The sequence below is a fragment of the Microplitis mediator genome, chromosome 3, assembly GCF_029852145.1.
Source record: "Microplitis mediator isolate UGA2020A chromosome 3, iyMicMedi2.1, whole genome shotgun sequence".
In the NCBI taxonomy this organism is placed as follows: Eukaryota; Metazoa; Arthropoda; class Insecta; order Hymenoptera; family Braconidae; genus Microplitis; species Microplitis mediator.
The window spans coordinates 757,982-779,294 of NC_079971.1; the positions used below are offsets into that span (position 1 = coordinate 757,982).

The window sequence follows — 21,313 nt, forward strand, 5'->3', positions numbered from 1 at the left end:
AGTAAATAGGCGCGGCTAATCAGATATACATGTAGATATATGTACTGATCGCTGATCAATAAGTTGGTGTATTCGACTCGACAGCTCGTGCGCCTGAGCGTGTATTTGTACAGCTGGGGCTCGGAGAATTCGGAATCAGAGTAAGAGCAAGAGACAACACCGAGACCCTTTTGCTGTAAGTTAATCTCTCTCCGCTCGGAACCACTCGGTTTTCATCGTAGTATAAAACCGAATACACACGAACAGACACGAACTATCACGTACATGTTATTCCGACACGACAGTACCCCGTTTTTCGTTGTTGATCGACGTCCTCCTCGACGGCCGTTACGTTATCACTAAATATTATGTACTGAATAAAACGCGTCACTATTTTACTGAGATAAATTAAATGTGAGTTTTTTTATTTTACTCAGCCTAAAATTATCACTGGCACTACTAACAGATAACAATATCACTACCAATAATACTAATAAATAAATAAATAAATAACCAATAACAGTAATAATAATAAATGATAATGATAATAATAATGATGATGAATTGTATGAGTGCATTGTCACAAGATGCCTTGCGTTAAATTACAAGTGATGCTGAAAATTAAGTGATTTTAAAAATGAGTGATCTGAAATAGACCGTGAATTTTTTTTATTAAATTTTTATTTTAACCACTGGCGTCACTTGTTGTTGCTCATTTTATTTTTTTAAAACATTTTTTGGAGTTTAAGGGTGTGGTGGTTTATTAATTTGTTTTCACTCTAATTTAAAATTCAAAATGTTTTTTTTTAGTGAATTAAAGTAAAGAAAAAAAAATTACCTGAGCTGGATGTAAAATAATTATGTGTAATAATTATAGGTAATTTTTATACATAATTGTAATTATTGACGAGCGTATAATTGACGAAAATAAATTAGCCTCGGGACTCAATGACCTGATTGACATCCTCGTGCGTTAATGAAGCTCCGCTGTTTTGAATCGTCGAGTAAGTTATTTATTTATACTTAATAGTTTATTACAAATGTGGCGGGTAATTTAAAATGAATGAATGTCATTTAAATAAAATAAAAGTTAAAAATAAATAAGTAAATAATTTTAATGGGTTTTGTATCTCGCTTCCGTGTTTTTGTAGGTCTACTTGTCTTTGTTTCATTTATTTCCCGTCCCGTGTGTTCCTTTGTTCCACGGGAAGTCATCATGAGAATCGAGTGCGTGTCAACTAAACATAAAACGATTTATGAATATGAATAGATCATAAAAGAAGTACAAGTTTTTTAGTTTAACTTGAGTTTCATAAAACCCAGAAAGACAAATTGCCCCGGGCGTTTTGGGTTTTTTTCGGAGCACAAAATTATTAAACGATCATATGGTCTGCGATAGTGCTGACACCGTTCCTGATATTCATTTTCATTTATATTTCTATTGCTGTTGCTGATGCTGTTGCCAAAAGTTAAACAAATCTCTATTTAAAAATAATTTTTTCTGGTTCTATTCCTCGGAGGCTGGAGCAAGGACCCGGACTAAATAAGAGCTCGTTAGAGTCTCAAAACTCGTAGCCAAGTATCATTGCTGGTGTTGTCATTGTCTAGAGCTGGAAAAAAAGACGTGTTATCTCCGAGCACGTTACAATATCTCAAGGGCTACTGTACACTTTTACACCACACGAACAAACCCTCCGAGTAGTTGCTCACGTCACGTTTCGCTTTTAAACTTGATGATAATCTAGACCTTGCTACTGATTTTCGTGCTTTTGGTACCTCCTTACCCGCTTTTACTTTTATTTTATTTATTTTATTTATACTCCTATATATTTTTATTTTATACCACAAACTTTTGTTTCTATCCCTATCAGTTTTTTAATTATTTTAATTACAAAACAGTTTAATCAATAGCGTAATTTTAGAAAATCAAACTTTTTAAAAGTTTCCTTATTTTTACTTATTATTCAAATCAATATATATATGTATAGACATTTATATTTAATGCTAAAAATATATCGTTTGTAGTTCGTAAAACTGGAGTTTAAATATTTAACCATAAAAATATATGAAACAAAAACTTTATTTCCTGATATGTAATTGACAAGTTATATATACATATATTTTTAATTTATTTAAAATTCACTGAATAAAGCAGCTCTATTTATTTATTAAATTAAATTCGCAAAAAGTTTTAATCGGTTAAATAATTAAATGAAAAGTTTTAAAATTTATAAAATAGCAAATTATCAGTAATCGATAATCAATACCGGCGTTAATAGTTTTTTTAAAAGCCCTCGCGGAAATGGAGTCAAATCAGTATAATGAATAATACTTTCGAATAATTGAGGTCTCGAGAATAACCAGCATTAGCAATAGCAATAGTAATAGTAGTAATAGTTTCAGGAATAGCAAGTGTGCCCTGTCTTGACATTATAGAATGCTCTAGTTGAATGCTACACCTGACTACTCGATAATGCATCCCATCAATTATTAATGAAACTTAAATCCTCGATTTAATCGTAACAATATACTCTTGTAATAACGTAAGTACATTTGGAATTATAAGGCAATCTAGCGTAGGCTAGATAGTTTATATCCCAGTCCCAGTCCCTGCAGTGCTGTCTAGAGCTCGGTACTCCTCAGCTATGTACTCACTATGCACGTGTATAAATAATATCGATGTACCCTGGCGGTATTATTACACGGGGCTTTAATTCTCGATTAAATAATTAATTCCTTGGCGTAGATAGCCCACATACTGGTCTGTGAATTTGCGAGACCGTACTCTGATAGTACTCAGGGCGCCAGGGTGACACGCGTTAATATCCCCGGACAAAATATCCCCGACAAAATATCCACGACAAAATACCCCCCGACATAATATCCCCGCGACAAAATATCTCCAGACAAAATATATCAGGATAAAATATCTTCATGACAAAATATGTGTTGACAAAATATCCCTATCGTTGAATAATCAATAAAGAAATTTGTGAAAAAAGGGCACAATTTTATTGCAAGTGGATCCGTTCAGATATTTTTGTATTTACACACTCACAAAATGCCTGAAAAAAGGACACATACTGTTAGACGTATGTGTGTTCATATATTTTTGTGATTACACACACCCAAAACCTCTGAAAAAAGGGCACAATTTTATTGCAAACGGATGCATTCAGATATTTATGATTAATATTAAATTTGACTAAAAATATTGATGAAAAGTGACCTTAAATAGTTGGTAATTACTAATAGTTGATAATAGATTATATTACTTACAGTAAGTAAATTAATCAATAAGTTTACGTTTTTTTGTATTTTGATTCAATTATTATTATTAATGTTAATAAAGAAGTTCAATATAATCTTTAATGTTTTATACTTATTTCTTTCTTATTATTTTAAATTGCTTTTATTAAAAATTTTGGAGTCAACGTAAATATTCGTGGATATTTTGTCTACATATAATTTGTCATGAAGATATTTTATCCTGACATATTTTGAATGGAGATATTTTGTCGCGGGGATATTATGTCGGGGAATATTTTGTCGGGGATATTTTGTCCGGGGATATTAACGCAGGTAACCGGGCGCCAGTGATGGTAATTTTTCGCTGCACCGATGGCTGGCTTAATTACTTTAGTTTTACTTGGATCCGTGCTATCATCGCTGTCATTACTTGAGCGAAATAAAAGGACTTGGGACGGATATATCTTTGTTCCGGCGTAACTCCTCCTATTGGATCGGAATTTAACTCTAGGATTGATTATTTTCCTTCTATTATACGTCACCTTTTATTTCCTCAAACTCTTGGTTTTGTTCTTATTCTCACCCCTTTCCCTTCTCCAGCCTTTGCTCCGGTGTCTTTACTCTTTCGTTTTACTTTTCCCTGTCTCTATTCACTTGAGTAATCATTTCTTCCCCTAAAACACAAGAACCAATCCCGGCACCCCTTATTCAATTATCTGCCACAGAGCTGAGTGTTTTATTTGTTTCTCTTGTTTTTTACTTCCGGGTTATTAGGTTTTAATTTTTTAGTAGGACTGGGTGATGAGTTTATGACAAATGTGATAGCGATGATGATGATGATGACGATGATGAATTATTTTATTGAGATTTATTATTTATTGGATCAATAACTTGTTGTTTATTTTATTTTATTTTCCTTTTGTGTTCTAGTGGGCGTGCGGGGGTGACTGGAGTGATGGGATGGGGCCAGAGCCCCATGGAGTTCGGGTAGACCCGTCTCCGGCCCAGCTCCCCAGCCCCCTCCGCCATCGCAACCGCCACCACTCGTGCAAGCGCCGAAGAGGGCCACCTCGTACGCGATGGAGGCTCACACTACTCACCAACACCAACGCAAGGACAAGGTGCCACGAGTTCATAGACCTTGTTCCTTTGATAAGGTATTATGGGAAATCTTTTTTTGTTTTATTTTTTTGAAACAATGCCGGTGATTATTATTATTATGATAATGATGATGACGCTGTTGTTATTTAGATGGAGGAGCTGGTGCGGAAAATGCAAGACGCGGAGAACGGTGTTCCCGTGGGCAGCCAAAAACAATTCCTCACATCAATTCCCTCGGCGTTTATGGGTAAATTACTCTAGACAATGAATTAAAAAATTTTTTTTTGTTACTTTCTCTACGCTTTTATTATTTAAAATAATTTTCTATCACAAGATTTAAAATTTTATCAATACACTGTAAAAAGAGCGGTGTTAAAAATGGACTCGTTTTAACTCCGCTGGTGTAAAAATGAAATTACACCGGTGTAGGAGGAGTAATGCACCGGTGTTAAAAATATCGGTGTAAAAGCGAAGTGAAACCAGTGTAAAAGCGGGGTAAATTGCGCCCGCTTGGAGTATTAACTTTAAAGATCATAAAACACAAAAAATGTCAGTATTTATGAAAATTAATAAAAAATATCGTTTATAAACAAGTATAATGATCGAGTAAGTAAAAATATTCACAAAGTGAAATATTTTAACACCGGTCTAGAATATTTACACCAGTGACGGCGTTATTTTAACACCGGGCAATTTTTTTTAACACCGGTACAGAATATCTACACCGGCGGCGGCGTTATTTTCACACCGCATTCGGGGGTAAATTTAACACCGATAATTTTAACACCTACACCGTTTGAACTTACCCCGGTGATTTTTTACAGTGTAAATATTCATTTTAAATAATGAAAATATTTTTAACTCCAGATAATTTTTTTAAATTTCAAATTTCGCGGTTAAAATAAATTTTAAAATTTTCTTTTTACTTTTGAATTTAAAACATGAGTTTGTTACAAAATTTTAGGAAAATAGTTTGTAAAAAATTTAAAATTTACCCGCTGTTAAAAAAATTTCACTTGAAAAATAGCTGAGCAGAAAAAACCAAAGAAATATTGCCGAAAATGAATCTTATTCATACAAAAGCTGATCTGATATATTTATTTTCCGTCGTAAAATATATTAGGAAGATCTTCCTGTGGAGTTTTTATTCCCCTTCAACTTCCTGTATCTATAAACTAAACTCGACCTTTTTCTTTTCAGGCTACGACCTTATAGAGTGGTTGATGGAACGTCTTAGCATCGAAGAAACAGGTAAAAATAACTGTAAAATTTATTATTATTATTACAATGTACAAAGTACGTGTTATATTGCAGAGGCGGTTCATCTGGCGAATCAAATCTGCCAGTACGGCTACTTCTTTCCGGTAAACGACTCAAAGACTCTTACTGTCAAAGACGACAGTTCTCTCTACAGGTTCCAGGTAAATAAAAAACAAACATTCTAACCCACATCTGCGATAAAAATTTAGTGTATACACGAGTAACTTAATTTAATTTAATATGGTAATCTAGGTGCCATACTACTGGCCATGGCAGCACAGGACACCCGACAATGTCGAGTATGCTATTTATTTAGCTAAACGTACACTGAGAAACAAGCAGCGTCATGCGCTCGAGGATTATGAGATTGTAAGTAGCGCTATTTGTTTTAACTTCTCTTAATTAATATTCGCACTGCGAGATAGTAAAGTAGGAATTGTAGGAATGTGTATTCTGTTGATGGTGATGGTGATGTTGATGTTAATGTGAATTGCAGGAAGCACTGACTAGCTTGAGAAAAAACTTGGCAAACAAGTGGGAGATAATTCAAATGCAAGCTGAAGAACAAGTGCGTTTATTTAAAGAACGTAAGAAAGGAGATAAGATTGTTAGTGACTCGCAAGAGCGTGCATTCTGGAGAGTTTACAGACCACCGCCAGGATACATGAGCAGTCTGGAAGTGCCACCGGTTCCGACGAGAGCACGACCTGGCACGAGACCAACTGTGCGAAAGCGAACACTTACAGACATACAGCGCGAGGTTATTTCATATTTATATTTATATTTAAATTTTATTGGTTCCCTTATTGAGCAAGAGTTTAAATGCCCAATTGTTTTGTTTTTTCAGGTCGAGTTACTGAGAAACAGTCTGACACGCACTAGAATAAAAGTATCCGCGGCGATTGAAAATATAAAGAACTACTTTGAAACTTATATGGACTATGACCCGATGATTGTGCAGCCGCTGCCGTCAAACCCCTGGATCAGCGACGACCAGACCTTCTGGCAGATAAACAGCCCGATCGTCGAGGTCCCCACGGAAAAACGGGTTAAGAGATGGTCCATTTCGCTGGAGGAGATCATGTCCGACCCCACGGGTCTCCAGGAGTTCACTAATTACCTGCGCAAGGAGTACAGCCACGAGAACATCAGGTTCTGGTTGGCTGTCAAGGACCTCAGGCATTGTTTCCAGGCACAAATTCCCGAGAAAGTTACTGATATTTTTAGGTAACGCTTTTGAGGACGCGGAAAATATGATTTTTATTTTTTAGCCTCAATTAATTCCACCAGTTGATGTTGGAGATGGTCCAAATATTTTTTTCACTTTTCTTTAAGTAATTGCCCTTTTTTTTTAATGGAAAATAAAAGTGTAAGAGATATTCAAAGTTTATTAGTTGGGAACTCGGCACAACAAAATGGCGGGTCAGTAAAATGCCGGAATTTCTAAGAAATAATTTTGTTTTCCCGCGGGAATAAATAATAATAATTATTAGTATGAAATTTTAGTCGAGTGGATGGTTGATGAGAAATTCCATGAATATTTTGACGGTTTATAGTTCACGGAAAGTTATTCCAGCGGGTCAGATAAACTTTGAACACTTCCAGTAAATGTTTCCGCTCAAGTTTCACTTTTCTCCGAAATCCTCAAGATAATTTCTCATTACTTTGTTTTAAATATCAGCAGAAGCAACTTGATCTTATTGATTCCAAACAAAATGGCGGGCGATAAATAAAATGTCTTGTAAATTTAAAAAATTTTATCCAGACCGGAACTCTCCAGTTATTTTAAATTCGATGAAAAGTCTACCGGAAGTACCAATAAATTAAAAATAAAATATCGCACCTTAAATATAAAAAACTACTCGAAGTCTACTTGGGTTTGATTTAGACTTTTTTTCGAAAAAGTTTTTCTTATGAAAGCTTTGAAGATGATAAGTATTAAGTACACTAGAAAATAAATGAATCTTTACATTAAACTTTAAATTATCGTTTAAAGATACGAGAGCCAGACTCCACTGGTATAATATTGATTTACAAAACTCGTAACTTGATTCGACTTTAAAATTATTTAATTCAAACTTTATATTTCATTTTACGCTTAAACTTTTACACTGCGCTTGAAAATAATAAATTTTTTAAAAGATTATTAGAACAAATAATCCAAGCGCGAGTACAGAGACAAATTGCTCCGGGTTTTATTTATATTTTTAAATAAAAAAGCGAACAAAGTTTGCGGTTGGCCTTAAAAAAATTCAATTGTCCTGAGGTTTAAATAAAAACCCACAATTATTAAATAATAATTAATGATTAATAGAAAGGGGCCATTGTTTATAATTGCAGAGAGTTTTTAGCGCCCGGAGCGCCGTGTGAAATAAATATCGATGGTAAAACAATGGATCGAGTTCACCAGGAAATGAAAAATCCCAGTAGATTTACATTTGACGCAGCTGCTGAACATGTATATACTTTGCTGCTTAAAAAGGATTGTTATCCCCGATTTATACGCTCGGATCACTACCGTAATCTTTTGGCAGCTGGTATACAGCCATTGCAAAAAAAACGGTGAGTTTTATTATTAATTACAGCTTTTAAATTTAATTATCTTGTAACTCTTTAATTTCCCGCTCAAGCTCAGGCTCTAAATTTATTTTTAAAATAAATCAGTTCCGTAATTAGCAAAATAATTAAAAAACTACTTGTGGAATTGATTCTAAAATAAATTGACCCATTAAAATCTTTATAAAATTTTAATTGTCCTGAGAATTATTAAAATCCGTTGATTAAATCCCAGGATGTCAACAATCCGTACATTCGTACGGGTAAAATTTTTCCTTCGTTCTAAAAATAAAAATCTGGAGCAACTCGATGTAAAAAATAAAAAAATGTAACCGAGCACTTGCGATATTTAAAGTAAAAATAAAAAACTGCCTTAGGTTCTTTGGGTTCGGCGGGCAAGCGAAGAAGAAAACCGCAACATCATCATCAGGGGGTGCGCTGCAGGGGAACATGAGCAGCGTAAGCGGCGGCAGAAGACGAGGGAGCGATCGCAGTCTCTCGGGATCAGCTCACGAGCTTGCAGTTTGCGGTGTCCGGGATGTCACCGCTGCCCCCAGGGTTCCTCACTCCCACAGTCAATCGAATCTCACTGACATACCTTACAGGTACAGCTAAAATAATCCTATCAGCTTTTACGGAAATGTGTGACAACGTCAATCCACTTGACATTCACAACACACACAGTCATTAATAATGCACCGCTTTGTCATTCCGAGGCCCAGACCAGCTGAAAAGTCGATAAATTTTATATTTTTAACAGTTTTTCATTTTAAATATTTTATCACACGCTGCGGCTGGTTGGTTTTTATCTTATTTTTATTTATCCATTTATTATTAATTGGAAGTTTGACTAAATTAATTAAAAATAAATTTCCGAGCCTGCTGAACAATTGGTATTTTCAGGGGAGATCTCGCTGGTATCGTATCCCCTGCCAGGGCTAGTCCACATTGCGTTCAGTAAGTCGACAACCCTCATGCTTCACGTGATTTTTATCCATTGACGTCTATATTATTATTATTATTATCATTATTGTCGTTATTATTATTATTATTACTTATTCTTATTTATTATTATTATCGTACTTAAAATAATAATAATAACTTGCATCAATTATTTAAAATCTGGATAATCGATATTGCAACTTCTCTGGAGACTGTGTATGCTTGTGTACTTTATTTTTGCTGTTGCTAAATTTTAAATCTGCATCATCTCTACTCTACTACTCTGTAATTGACTAGCTGAGACAACTCTATAAATATATATATGTATATGTATATATTTTCCTACACATTCCTTCTCCCGCTATTCAATAAACGTAATTGTAATTGGTTATTACTTTTAAATACTACTCGGCTCGTCAATTTATCTCTTTATTTTATCGCGTCACTTTATATCGCTTTTTTATTACTATTGTTACCAAGTAATTATGCAGTTGATTTGTAATTAAATTCAAATTCATTTTTAATATTCCCATTTAAAAATTTCTTCGAAACTAAACCTCGTGATAATTTTCTGTTCGTTCGGAAATTGACAGAGGGCGCTGCCGCTTTAGAGCCGACATTTTGAATTATGCCGCCATTTTGAGGTCAAGTGTGGGATTATTTGTTTCGATGAATACCAGAGTAAATTGAGGGGATAAATTAAATTTTTGTTGGCCAGTCTAATGGGAATATTTAAAATAAATGTAGGAAATAATTAGGAATTAAAATTACTGTGTAATTACATTTATATTTAATTGTAACCCGATCACAAACCTCTGTATGAAAAACCAAAAAAACGAACAAGTTGACTTGTATACTCTGACTTCTTTCCAAAAAATATAAACTATCACTACTACCTCTAATTAATTAATAAATTTATTTGAAAAGTAATTAATGACCCCTCGATGTAACAAAACTATAAAAAAAATACAAAACAAAAGTGAATGCATGAGAGTGGAGTGTAAATAATAAAATTACCGGTTAAAAACTAAATCATATAATAAAGTTCTTGTTGTCAGGGATGCTGGTGGAGCGGAGGGACCTGCAGTTCGCCATATGGACGACGTATGTCCGTGGGACGCGGCGCCAGGGCCGAATGTCGAGTCCGACGTCGCTGCGGGAACGTCATCAGGCTCAACTGACGAAAGCACCGGGTGGCCGTGTCCGAGTGTCAGCGGCGTCAGCACCAGTGGAATTCCCTTGCCGATAGAAACTTCTTCGAGAACGTCTAGGAAAAATTCATCCCAACTAGACTCCTGCAGCTCCTCGTCGGACGTCAGTCTGGCGATCGCGGAAGCTTCTGATCGGCTGAGAAAAACCTGCGGCCTTCAGCACTCGATCAGCATAACGACTCCAAGTATTACGCGGAACTACTCAGTCTCTAGTGTCACCACAAAAGTGAAGCTCGCCGACACCAGCAGAGCTGCGGTAAACTTCACGACACCCCAGCAGTCATTTGATTTGCCCCACTACCAGCACCACCATCACCATTACCACCATCACTCCCATCAGCAGCTTGACGTCAAAACTGTACCCGAAGAAGTTGAAACTAAAAACGACTCGGATGTCAAAAGTCCTAAAGACTCGACCAAGCCGCCTGTTGCAATGGCGCCGCTGATAAGCATCAGCGCGATTGTTGGTGAACTAACTGGAGACTCGGTCGATTCGGAGCAGAGTATTGACCTCGAATCAGTTCCCGATGACAGCACTGCTGATGTGTCGACTCTCAGACAAGATAATACTGCGACAGAACCCAGTTCTATTTGTTCAGATGCCGCTGATGTTGTTGAAGAAGCTCAGGTTGTTCCTGTGTGGGTTCCTGAGGACAATCAGCAGTCACAGTCACAGTCCCAACCACCCTCGCAGTCACAGTCTGCCGCTAGTGCTCCAAAGGAAAAGCAAGACAATAATGTTAATGAAGTTTGTCCTTGGGAAGATGAGTAAGTTCATTATTTATTGTCCATATTCACAAGGGTGGCAATTATTGAACTAATTTCTTTATTTTTCAATTTAAAAAACTACTTTTCTATAAAAAAACTCCTGTCTATTATGTCTGAAAAATTAACAGAACTTTGAGACCGAGAAAAACTTTATTTTGTACGGAAATATCTCATCCGTCAACTTCAATTTTTTTTAAAACTTTAAACTTCTGTAACTTTGCTGCCGTCAATTTTGCTGACGGAACACAAATAACTTTTTTATAAAGAATATTATTTTCTACAAAAGTAGGACTTATATTTTTATTCATCCGTTAAATTTAAAAAATGACCTCAATAAGGGCCACCCTAGTCTTCATTATTTTAAAATGAATAATTAAATGATAACTGGTAATTTTTTTATTTGGTTCCAGAGAAAATTGTAAAGTGGATACGCCATATGTAAAGACCTACGCGACCTTAGGTTACTTGTAAACCCCATAAACCAACTTACGAGAGAGTTAATTAATGCACTAACCACCTAAACTGTTTTACACGCTAATCGCACATGGATTACACGTTTAATCTCGATGGAACCGCCATCACGCGGCTGATCTCAAGTGTCTTAATTCTAGGTTCGATATTATTATCATTATTACTATTATTATTATTTATAACCATTAATTAAAATTATCTCTGGCGGATCTAATAGTACAGTAGGTCTACTACAATTTACGGTAGATCTTCTGGAAAATTACGGTAAATTTACCGTAAAAAAGCAGGTAAAGCTTTGATCGCTTATGATAAAGCAGCCGTAAACATTTTGTTAGGCCGTAAATTCCGAAAATTCAAGGGTAATTAATATTCTTACCGAATTTAAAAGTAGACTTACCGTAAACTTACGGTATTTTTTACTGGAACTTACGGCTATTGATGATCGCACAAATATTTACCGCCTTTGCAGATCTGAATTACAGTAAATTACCGGATTTTATCGCAAAATATCGTAATTTGGGTCTGCTATGGCGTCTTTTTATCGTAGTTCTACCGCAAATTTACTGTATTCGTACAGTCATGCTACAGTAGAATTACGGTCGGTTACGGTATATAGCTCTAGTACCGTAATTTTACCGTAATGTTGGTCCGCCAAAGAATTTTATTTAATTTAATTTATAAATAAAAGTATTTTATGAACGAAGGTACTGGAAACTCGGCCTACTTTTAAATAACCACAATGATATTTAAAATTTTTCGAAAGATACTTACATATATTATCATATATTAGATATACTATACATACTTGTATCAATATACATAAATTTATGAATGTTACCGCAAATAAAATGGCGGCTAATATCAATATATTGAGGTTGCATCTTATTTGTCAGTAGATTGTTGTGCATTAGTTGTAAATTGTCTAGGAAATTGTTTGAGATATAAATTAGTTTGTGTAAAGTAGATTATCGTACTAAGGGTGACGCATTTGAAAAAGCAAATGCCATTATTGTATTACTATTGCTGTTAGTCTTGCTCTTGCTCTAGCTCTTAGTGATTTAATTAACCAAAACGTTTGAAGGTTAATTGATTAATCAAAGGATTATTGATTGGATGCGCTTTGAAGGGGATTGTTGATATGAGCCCTTTGACCTCCCCCTTAAATCGCACCCCCAATTAATTTCACAAGTGAGACACAGTTCAGGATAAAAATGACGGAGTTAAATTTTAGAATCAATATCGGCTTAATTTATAATCACCAACGATTTAACTATAGCGCGTTTTTAACAAAAGCCTTTGTGATAGTTTCAGATAAAGGATTTAAAAAGTTATTACTGTAGAAGTAGATTATTTTATAATCTATTTAATGTCTATTTAAAATTTAAGAGTTTTAAAGCCTCTTTATGAGCGTCTTACAGTTTACAGTTTGATGATTACTATAATAATTACTTGTAATTACTATTATTCAAGTTTTACTTGCTGTCATTTTATTTATTATTAATTGTAATAAAATCTTAATTAATCTATCGTGTGGCAAAATGGCCTCTGTTAAGCGAAATGGCGTCAGGCTAAAGAAAAATGGCGGCTGTAATTCTAAACAGCTGATTAGTAACCAGCATAACTTTGAAATTTAAATCTCTAAATAGTATTGAGGATTAATAGTTTAAATAATAAACTATAATTTATTAATATGCAGCAAGTGAACTTAATTAATTATATGAAAATCCAACAAGCGGTGAATTAATAATAAATTACGTGTGAGAGTGTTAATATTTATTTAAAATGTGTTGGCAGTCTTGCAAGAGCGAAACTGCCCCACAATTGCAAGCTCCCAATAACATAACTTTTGAAAATAAATTATTTAAAATGAATTTTTATAAAAATATTTGAATCTTGAGACCAGCCGCAGTTAGAAAAAATTGTTAGTAAAAAAAAATTGTCGACAGCTCAATTGTTAGCGTGATTATAATTGTAGCAACAACAAATTGTATAGAATATAAAATAATTCTCTCGCGCTTGAAGAAAAAAATGTAATCATAAGAATAATAAGTAATGAGAAGAAATATAATAAATATAAAAATTAGAGTGTTAATTTGCCGTGGTGTGAATTCAAAGTAATAAATATTAAGTTGTAAAACAATTATCGATGTCGTGGGCACTGATATTACGCAATTATCCATATTTATTAAAAGTTATCATTTATTACAAGACATTTTAATTGTGATCATATGCAAAGTTTATTAAAAGCATTCCCATGTTAGTTAATTACTAGTTAATTAATTAATTAATTAGTCAAGATAGTTTATTTCTGTGTGATAAAATCTATTGGGACATCATTAATTTCAATTAATTCTCGTTAATTACAATTTGAATTCTAGTTTACTTCCTCAGTTCGTTTTCCCGCCACAGACGCTAGTGTCAAAGTCCAGTCTTTTGATTGGCTGAATGTTTTTACTACAGTATGTTGCTCTTCTCTCATTGGTTAATAGAAATAACCTCTAAATAGGAAGAAATATTCCGATTAATCGTCAAAAAAAATTATGTTTAATTAAAAATTTGAATTAATTATCACCCGAAAGTCTCAATAGATTTTTTTTACCAGAGTTTAATTATTGTTTTAAATATTTAAACTAACGTAGCATCGAATTAGCTCATGTACATGAAAAAAATAACAGAAAAGTAATAAATATTAAATGAAAATTATTTTAATTGGAAGTACAGATGAGTTTGATTGTAATAAAGTACCTGAGAAGAAAGGAAACTTAATGAAATAATAAATAATTATTATTTGAGGCCTACTTTACTTTAAAATAACTTGCTTTTACTTATCGCCTAATCAATAAAATGAATCATTTATCAGTATCTGTTACAAAAGATCGAGGATTAATAATTTAATTAATGAACGAATCAGCCATTCGTTTGTTTATAAATAAATAAAATATTTTATCGACTCATGTGTACTCCCAATGCGTTTTTAAAAAATAATATAATGAATTTTTGTACGCGAATAAAATCGTCCACGTAGACTAATCGATTATTATTATTATTAATTGGTTGGTTAATTAATTATTGGCAGAATACCTCGGTATTAATAATAAATAATTACATTAATCCACATTGTTCACTTAGTCGCGTAAATAGTTGATCTTTGACTCTGGATTGTTAATTAAATAAATTAAATGTTGAAGATTTAAATGAAACGATAGAAAGACTTGTTCATAAATAAATATATATATATAAATATAAATGATAATGAAAATGAATATAAAAATAAAAATAATAAGCTCGTAGATTAACCGATATCTACACAAATTAGCTTGAGATTAACGCGACCTAATGTCTTTTATTAATTATTAATAATGAAAAATTTGCTGATATACATATATATATATATAGCTGATTGTAATCGCTGACTATTATTTATTATTATAATAATGAAACTAACAAAACAAACAAACAATAATATTAATGAGAATGTATTTAAAAATTGTCGATGCAAGGGTTGTAGACATTGCGATTAGTCTTGTAGGCTGTAATAAAAAAGTAAATTACTTTTAAAAGTCTAATGATATCTTTATTATATTAATATATATGTATATTTACATATATATGTATGAGTAATGTTAAATGCTAGTGGCCAAGTGCTAAAATGCACAATTTTATTTTTAATGCTATGTTAAATGTTATTGACTTTAAATAAAACGATTATTTGAAAATATATATTAATATGATTCATCATTTATTGGGTTATGTTCGTTTTTGGTACAGTTTGGGCAGTCGTTAATGTAGATGGCGTTTTGATTAACGCCAATGGCGATGTCCCTGTTCAGAAAATCTCATAAAATTCTATGAAGATTTTATAAGAATGAATGAGTTCTATAAGAAGTGATATAGTTAAGTATAGGCCTTATACAGCTACGAAAATCTGACGGATTTTTTAAGCAGGGGCGAGCATCAAGTCACTAAGAATTTTGACGGCTATGGAACTGTCATATGACCATTTTTTAATTGACCACTGAGCCAGCAAAAATGCTGCAATTTATTAGCTCCCCCATGAAAAAAATTAAAAAAAAAATATATGTTAAATATAAAAAAATATATTTTTCATATAAAAAAAATATATTAAAAATACATAAAAAATATATTAATATATATATAATATGTATAAAAAATATATTTTGAATAGCTAACGTTTGGCCGATTTTCGTATATATTTTAAATATATTAAAAATATATCTTAGAATATATAAAAAATATACAAAAAATAGATTTTTTTATATTTAAAAATATACAAAAATTATACAAAAAATATATTTTTTTTATAAACTTTTTCTATTTCTTTTTCTATGTTGTTAATTATCTTAATAATATATTTTTTATATAATGTTTTTATATTTTTTATAGATTTAAAATATATTACTAGTATATTTTCTTATATTTTTAAATATAAGAAAAATGTATTTTTCGTATATTTTTTATATATTTAAAATATATACGAAAATCGGCCAAAAATTAGCTATTCAAAATAGTTTTTTTATACATATTTTATATATATTTATATATTTTTTATGTATTTTTAATATATATTTTTTATAAATTTTTTTCATGCGGGCTGCTGGATCAACCCAAAAATTTATATGTTAATATTCATACACCCTCTCCCCCCTTTCATTTATCATAAATAAATGGTAGAAGCGTCCATTTGCTGCCGTGTATTTTGTAACTTTTATTCCAGAAAATTCAAACCCGTTTTCAAAATCAAAGAGCTTCTATTAAATCAGTAAAGTCTTCACAGAAAGTCAGGAATCGTCCGAAATTTTTGGTTTGTAAGTTAATGTAAGGGTGTGAAATTAGACTAGTTTTCAGAGTGGGCGTAAAAACCGAAGGGGATGAAATTTCTGAGAAGACTATAAGTAAAAATTAATTTTTTTCTTCTATTTGACAAAAATGCAAAACAACAAGAATAAATTATTTAACAGGATATTTATTGAGCGGCAATTGTGTTAATTAACAATAATATCAATAACATTGACAGCGATTGGCAGGACAATCTGGCGGATTAACAAGACATTTGTCCATACAATAAACGTCTGCGCCTTCTTTTCCTTGGAGCTCACCGACAGCCTCGCATTGTTCCCTAAAATAATGAATCACACGTTGAATTATAAATTATCCCACAGTGAACTATGAACTGTTGACACGGTTAATTGTTGATAAACGGTACTCACGGACAAGTACAAATTGTTTGAGGACAATTAGGCGGATAGCGCAGACAGTTGGTGACACACCAGTTATTCATCCCCGGAATGAAGCGATAAAGTTTTGTCGGGTAGCAAGTCTGGGCTCTGATAACCAAAGGATAAACGTTGTTGTTATCAGCAACACGGTAGTCTTGATAGTACAATAGAAATGGATTATCTTGTTGGACAAACAGCGGCGGTACTCCAGCAGTGCTCGTTACAATATTAACATCCGCACAGTTTCGAAAAGTTTCCGGTTTTCCGCAGCCAACGGCCTCGGTTCCATTCTCGCAAGTGCCCCACATATTACCTGCAATCGTAATCACACCCATCATCATCATCATCATCATCAACATCATCCGTATAATTATTTAATAAAAACAAAATTGTCCAGCTTTATTTATCTCCCGAGACCGGGACCTTGGACGAGGCCCTACACTTTCTCTTACCCAAACCCATTACCGTCTTATCTCCGGAATTGGCGTGTCGACAGGTTTCGCACCAACTCGTTAACTTGATTACGCTAAATAATACACGAAAAAACACTTATTCATTATTAATAAGTACCTGTATAATAATTCCACTGGATAACGCACTGGGAACACGTTATATAGGGAGGCAAAGTAACTCTGTAATTGAATATCGCCTTCTTCTCACTGTCTTCGGGTATCATAAATGCCGGGTTACGTGTCCCGGACAAGTACAGCGGGTACTTATCGAAACACTCTTGGGTCGCCCGCTGGGACGGATTATTGTTCGGGCAGAGATTAAGTTCAAACCGGCCTTGATGGTTTGCCGTTAATTCTATTTCGATATCAATGTCCTGGAACCCACAGTTATTATTTATCATATATATATATATTAGATTGATTCAAAAAAATCGACTAATTTTTTTTCTTCATTATATCGAAAATATTGTTGGAAATGACGAAAAAAAATACAGTGAAAGTTTGAGCTCTTAATATTAATATTAACAACTGCCGCATCGCAATTTTCTATTTCCCGTTTAAATAACATGGGAAAATTTATTTTTTAAGCTTTGGAATTTTGTAGCTCTCGGTGGGACCAATACTTTTGAATGTTCAAGACATATTCTTATGGGAAATTTGACGCTTTACAAAAAAGGTCTCTTATAATTTTTCGATATTTTTATTTCTTCAAAAGTTATTCAAAGTTAAAGTTAGATTGACGATAAATTTCTACATTTTTTAAATTTTTTGACGCAACCATCAACTTTATCGGAAAATTTTACAGGACATTTTTTGTAGAGAATTTTATTTCCTACAACTTATCTCAGAGAAAATTTTTGATATTTCTGACAAGTCGTAAGTTGTTCGCAATTAACTGAAAATTTAATATAATCAATTTTGAGCAACAAAATTCAGATTATTTAAGAAAATTTTCAGTTAATTGCAAATAACATATGACCTAAGTGAAATATCGAAAATTTTCTCTGAGATAAGTTGTAGGAAATAAAATGCTCTACAAAAAATGTCCTCTAAAATTTTCGGATAAAGTTGATGGTTGCGTCAAAAAATTAAAAAAATGTGAAAATTTATCGTCAATCTAACTTTAACTTTGAATTACTTTGGAAGAAATAAAAATATCGAAAAATTATAAGAGACCTTTTTCATAGAGCGTCAAATTTCCCATAAGAATATGTCTTGACCATTTAAAAATATTGGTCCCACCGTGAGCTACAAAATTCCAAAGCTTAAGAAATAAATTTTCCATGTTATTTAAACGGGAAATAGAAAATTGCGATGCGGCAGTTGTTAATATTAATATTAAGAGCTCAAACTTTCACAGTATTTTTTTTTCATCATTTCCAACAATATTTTCGATATAATGAAGAAAAAAAAAATTAGTCGATTTTTTTGAATCAGTCTAATATATATATTTATACAAAATATGGTAATTTAAATTTACTTGGCCAGCGGTATAATGACGGACGATTGTTCCCTTGGCGAATTCGCCTCCGGCTTCGTGGGGTCGCGGGTGATCCAAGTGATAGGCGTCTCCACATACTCCACATTTGCCCTCATTTTGAACCCATTGAACTGCGACAAGTCAACCATTAGTTCGCTTATAAGTAAGTATTTATTTTAAATGCCAAGTACCTGCGTATCCACCACAGAATAATTCGTTGTCGTTATAATTAACTGGATTGGGATATCCGAACCGCCACATGCTGTTTCTTGCCGGTGGATCCATCAGTCTCCCATGTCCGTCGACGCCTTTCCACGTGACCTTTAATTTCATGAATAAAAAATAATCCGCTCTAGATTTACTCGAAAAACTTTGTTACTAAAAGGGTATCCCCTTTTAGTGTTTAATTAAAATTTTACCAATAAAATGATAAAAAATAATCCCGACTCCATGGCGTCTGCTGAGTAGAGTTTATTGGCTCGGAGTTCTCGGTCCCGGATCAGGAAGAATTTCTAATGAATTTAATGTCATTAATAATACAGTTCATTAGCATAAGATCTATAAGTATGAAATAAAAAAAATTGCCGAATAGGATTTTATGTAGAACGGAATATATAAGCGACATAAATAATATATGTGAGGAATGGGTTTTTTTTTCGAAAGCACTTTGTGCTCTCAACGGGTTATCGAACGCCCTAGTGGATTAAAATGATTTAGCATTACCTTACTAAATTATCGAGAGTCCTCGATTGTAAAATACAGATATATATTTAAGCCCTCCTATATTTACATATATATAAATGTGTATTGTGACTTTCGAATAACTCTGCCTTGACACTCTACGTGACAAGTGATTTAACTTGGATTATTTATATTAGTCAATTAAAAATATATTTTAATATTTTTAATTAATTTTAACTGATACATATATATGTATATATGTATATAAAATTTTTTTTTTACTTTGAGTGACTCATAATTTATTTATAAGACTTTTTTTAGGCTTAAAAAATTTTTCATTAGTGTTATCGTGATACAAATATTAAAATTATTATTATTGTTATATATATATATATATAAAAATTTGTGGTTGGCCTTGAATGGAAATGCTAATCCTAAATGCATTATCTTGATGAATAAATTTGTCAAATAAAATTGGATTTTTTAATACATGACTATTAGTTTATTTATTGTTATTATGTATATATATGCATGGATATATTTTTTATTTAAGTGAGATATTTTATTGAAGCTATTAAGTGTAAGTAAAAGTGCTTTCGTAAGTTGTAAAGGTAAAAAAAGAAAAGAAAGATTAGGATGATAAAAAAAAACCGGACTTGCAAGGGTGTAAATTTAAATTATGATATTAAAGTATATTTTATATTGATATTTTATGCATTGTCTTTCATAAAAAAATTTTATCATCACTTTTATGGTTAATTGGATAAAATTAGGGAATAGTTTTTTTTTTATTTAGAATTTCTGAAGAACTAGAAGAGATAATGAGATATCAGAGATGGTCATTGGAAAGGAAATTTAATTTCCTATAAATTTTGTTTCAGTAAAAAATGCCGTGGGATTTATAGTTTACGAGATTTATATATATTTATGTAGAGTGATAACAAAATTTCATGGGAAAAAAAATGATCTGATTGATTAATTGGTTGTAACTTTTAAGGGATTGATTTTAGAGAAATTTTATAAGAGACAAAAATTGTGGGAAATTTAATTTTCTATAAATATGGTATGAGTAAAAATTACCGTAGGATCAATAGTTAATGAGATTTATATACATTTATATAGAGCGATAAAAAAATTTCATGGAGGAAAAAATGATTTGATTGATTGATTGGTTGTAACTTTTAAGGGATTGGTTTTAGAGAAATTCTATGAGATACAAAAATTGTAGGAAATTTAATTACCTTTCGAATAACCATATATGATATATAGTTATTTCGAATAGTACCTGAGGTATAGAGAGATAACAAGGAATAAAAAAAATCAAATTGAAATTTTAATTATTATTATTATTGAATTATTAGATCTTACCGTTAGTATGTAAATGAGTATATAAATATATGATTAAATATTCAAATGGTGTCTTACATATGCACGTAAGTAGGTAAAGTTATTTATTTATCACTTTTTTCAAATTTGGCGCGAAGCTTAAAATGGATAAATTTTAAAAAATAAGCGGCGAGCTCCGGTCGCGATTCACTGGTCACTTAAACTAAGAATAAGACTTTCTGGAGTTTATCAAACTCCGAAAAACATAAGCGATTGAAAAAAGTAAAAAATTTTACACGTTTGACGGGTTTTTTTCGAGCTCACGACCAAGAGTCTTGTTCTGTATCAAATGAGGCGGCAACATTACGGCGCCGTGTGAATTTAAACTTAAACGGCGACTTTTTTTTACTTTATTTTTTGTTTATTGTTTTTTTTATTTGTTGTTGTTTGTTTTAAGTGGAGTTGGAGTCGAAATAACTTTTGTGAATTCGGTTTTATGTTGTCTGTCGTAAGTCGTATTGTGTTATGTGGAGACCTCGAAGGTGAAAACCGGAGAAAGAAGGGAACGCATGGAGACCCGGAGGAATACTGAACAGCCCG

General features: G+C 32.5%; 2 protein-coding genes across 7 annotated transcripts; one reads left to right on the forward strand and one right to left on the reverse strand.

Annotated features, from left to right (window-relative positions):
* The first annotated feature begins 236 nt into the window (after positions 1 to 236).
* On the forward strand, positions 237 to 12,750 carry LOC130665816 (uncharacterized). 5 transcript variants are annotated; one of them, XM_057466416.1, is made up of 13 exons: positions 238 to 393; positions 790 to 983; positions 4,159 to 4,385; positions 4,480 to 4,576; positions 5,530 to 5,750; positions 5,842 to 5,958; positions 6,086 to 6,349; positions 6,437 to 6,816; positions 7,930 to 8,151; positions 8,523 to 8,750; positions 9,049 to 9,102; positions 10,146 to 11,066; positions 11,477 to 12,750. In XM_057466416.1, the coding sequence occupies exons 3-13, from the start codon at positions 4,308 to 4,310 to the stop codon at positions 11,535 to 11,537; spliced, it is 2,643 nt and encodes an 880-aa protein (XP_057322399.1). In that variant the 5' UTR covers positions 238 to 393; positions 790 to 983; positions 4,159 to 4,307; the 3' UTR covers positions 11,538 to 12,750. The 5 variants fall into 5 exon arrangements, with proteins under 5 accessions (XP_057322402.1, XP_057322399.1, XP_057322401.1 ...); XM_057466418.1 differs by having other exon boundaries at positions 857 to 983; XM_057466421.1 differs by having other exon boundaries at positions 248 to 983; positions 5,530 to 5,580; positions 5,644 to 5,750.
* A 3,755-nt stretch (positions 12,751 to 16,505) lies between these two features.
* On the reverse strand, positions 16,506 to 21,313 carry LOC130665561 (uncharacterized). Of its 2 annotated transcripts, none has more exons than XM_057466012.1 (7): positions 20,813 to 21,313; positions 19,126 to 19,218; positions 18,898 to 19,027; positions 18,707 to 18,837; positions 17,345 to 17,600; positions 16,766 to 17,087; positions 16,506 to 16,674 (listed from the first exon to the last, which is right to left on the reverse strand). In XM_057466012.1, exons 2-7 carry the CDS (start codon positions 19,156 to 19,158, stop codon positions 16,557 to 16,559), a joined length of 990 nt encoding a protein of 329 aa, XP_057321995.1. In that variant the 5' UTR covers positions 19,159 to 19,218; positions 20,813 to 21,313; the 3' UTR covers positions 16,506 to 16,556. The 2 variants fall into 2 exon arrangements, with proteins under 2 accessions (XP_057321995.1, XP_057321994.1); XM_057466011.1 differs by having other exon boundaries at positions 20,756 to 21,312.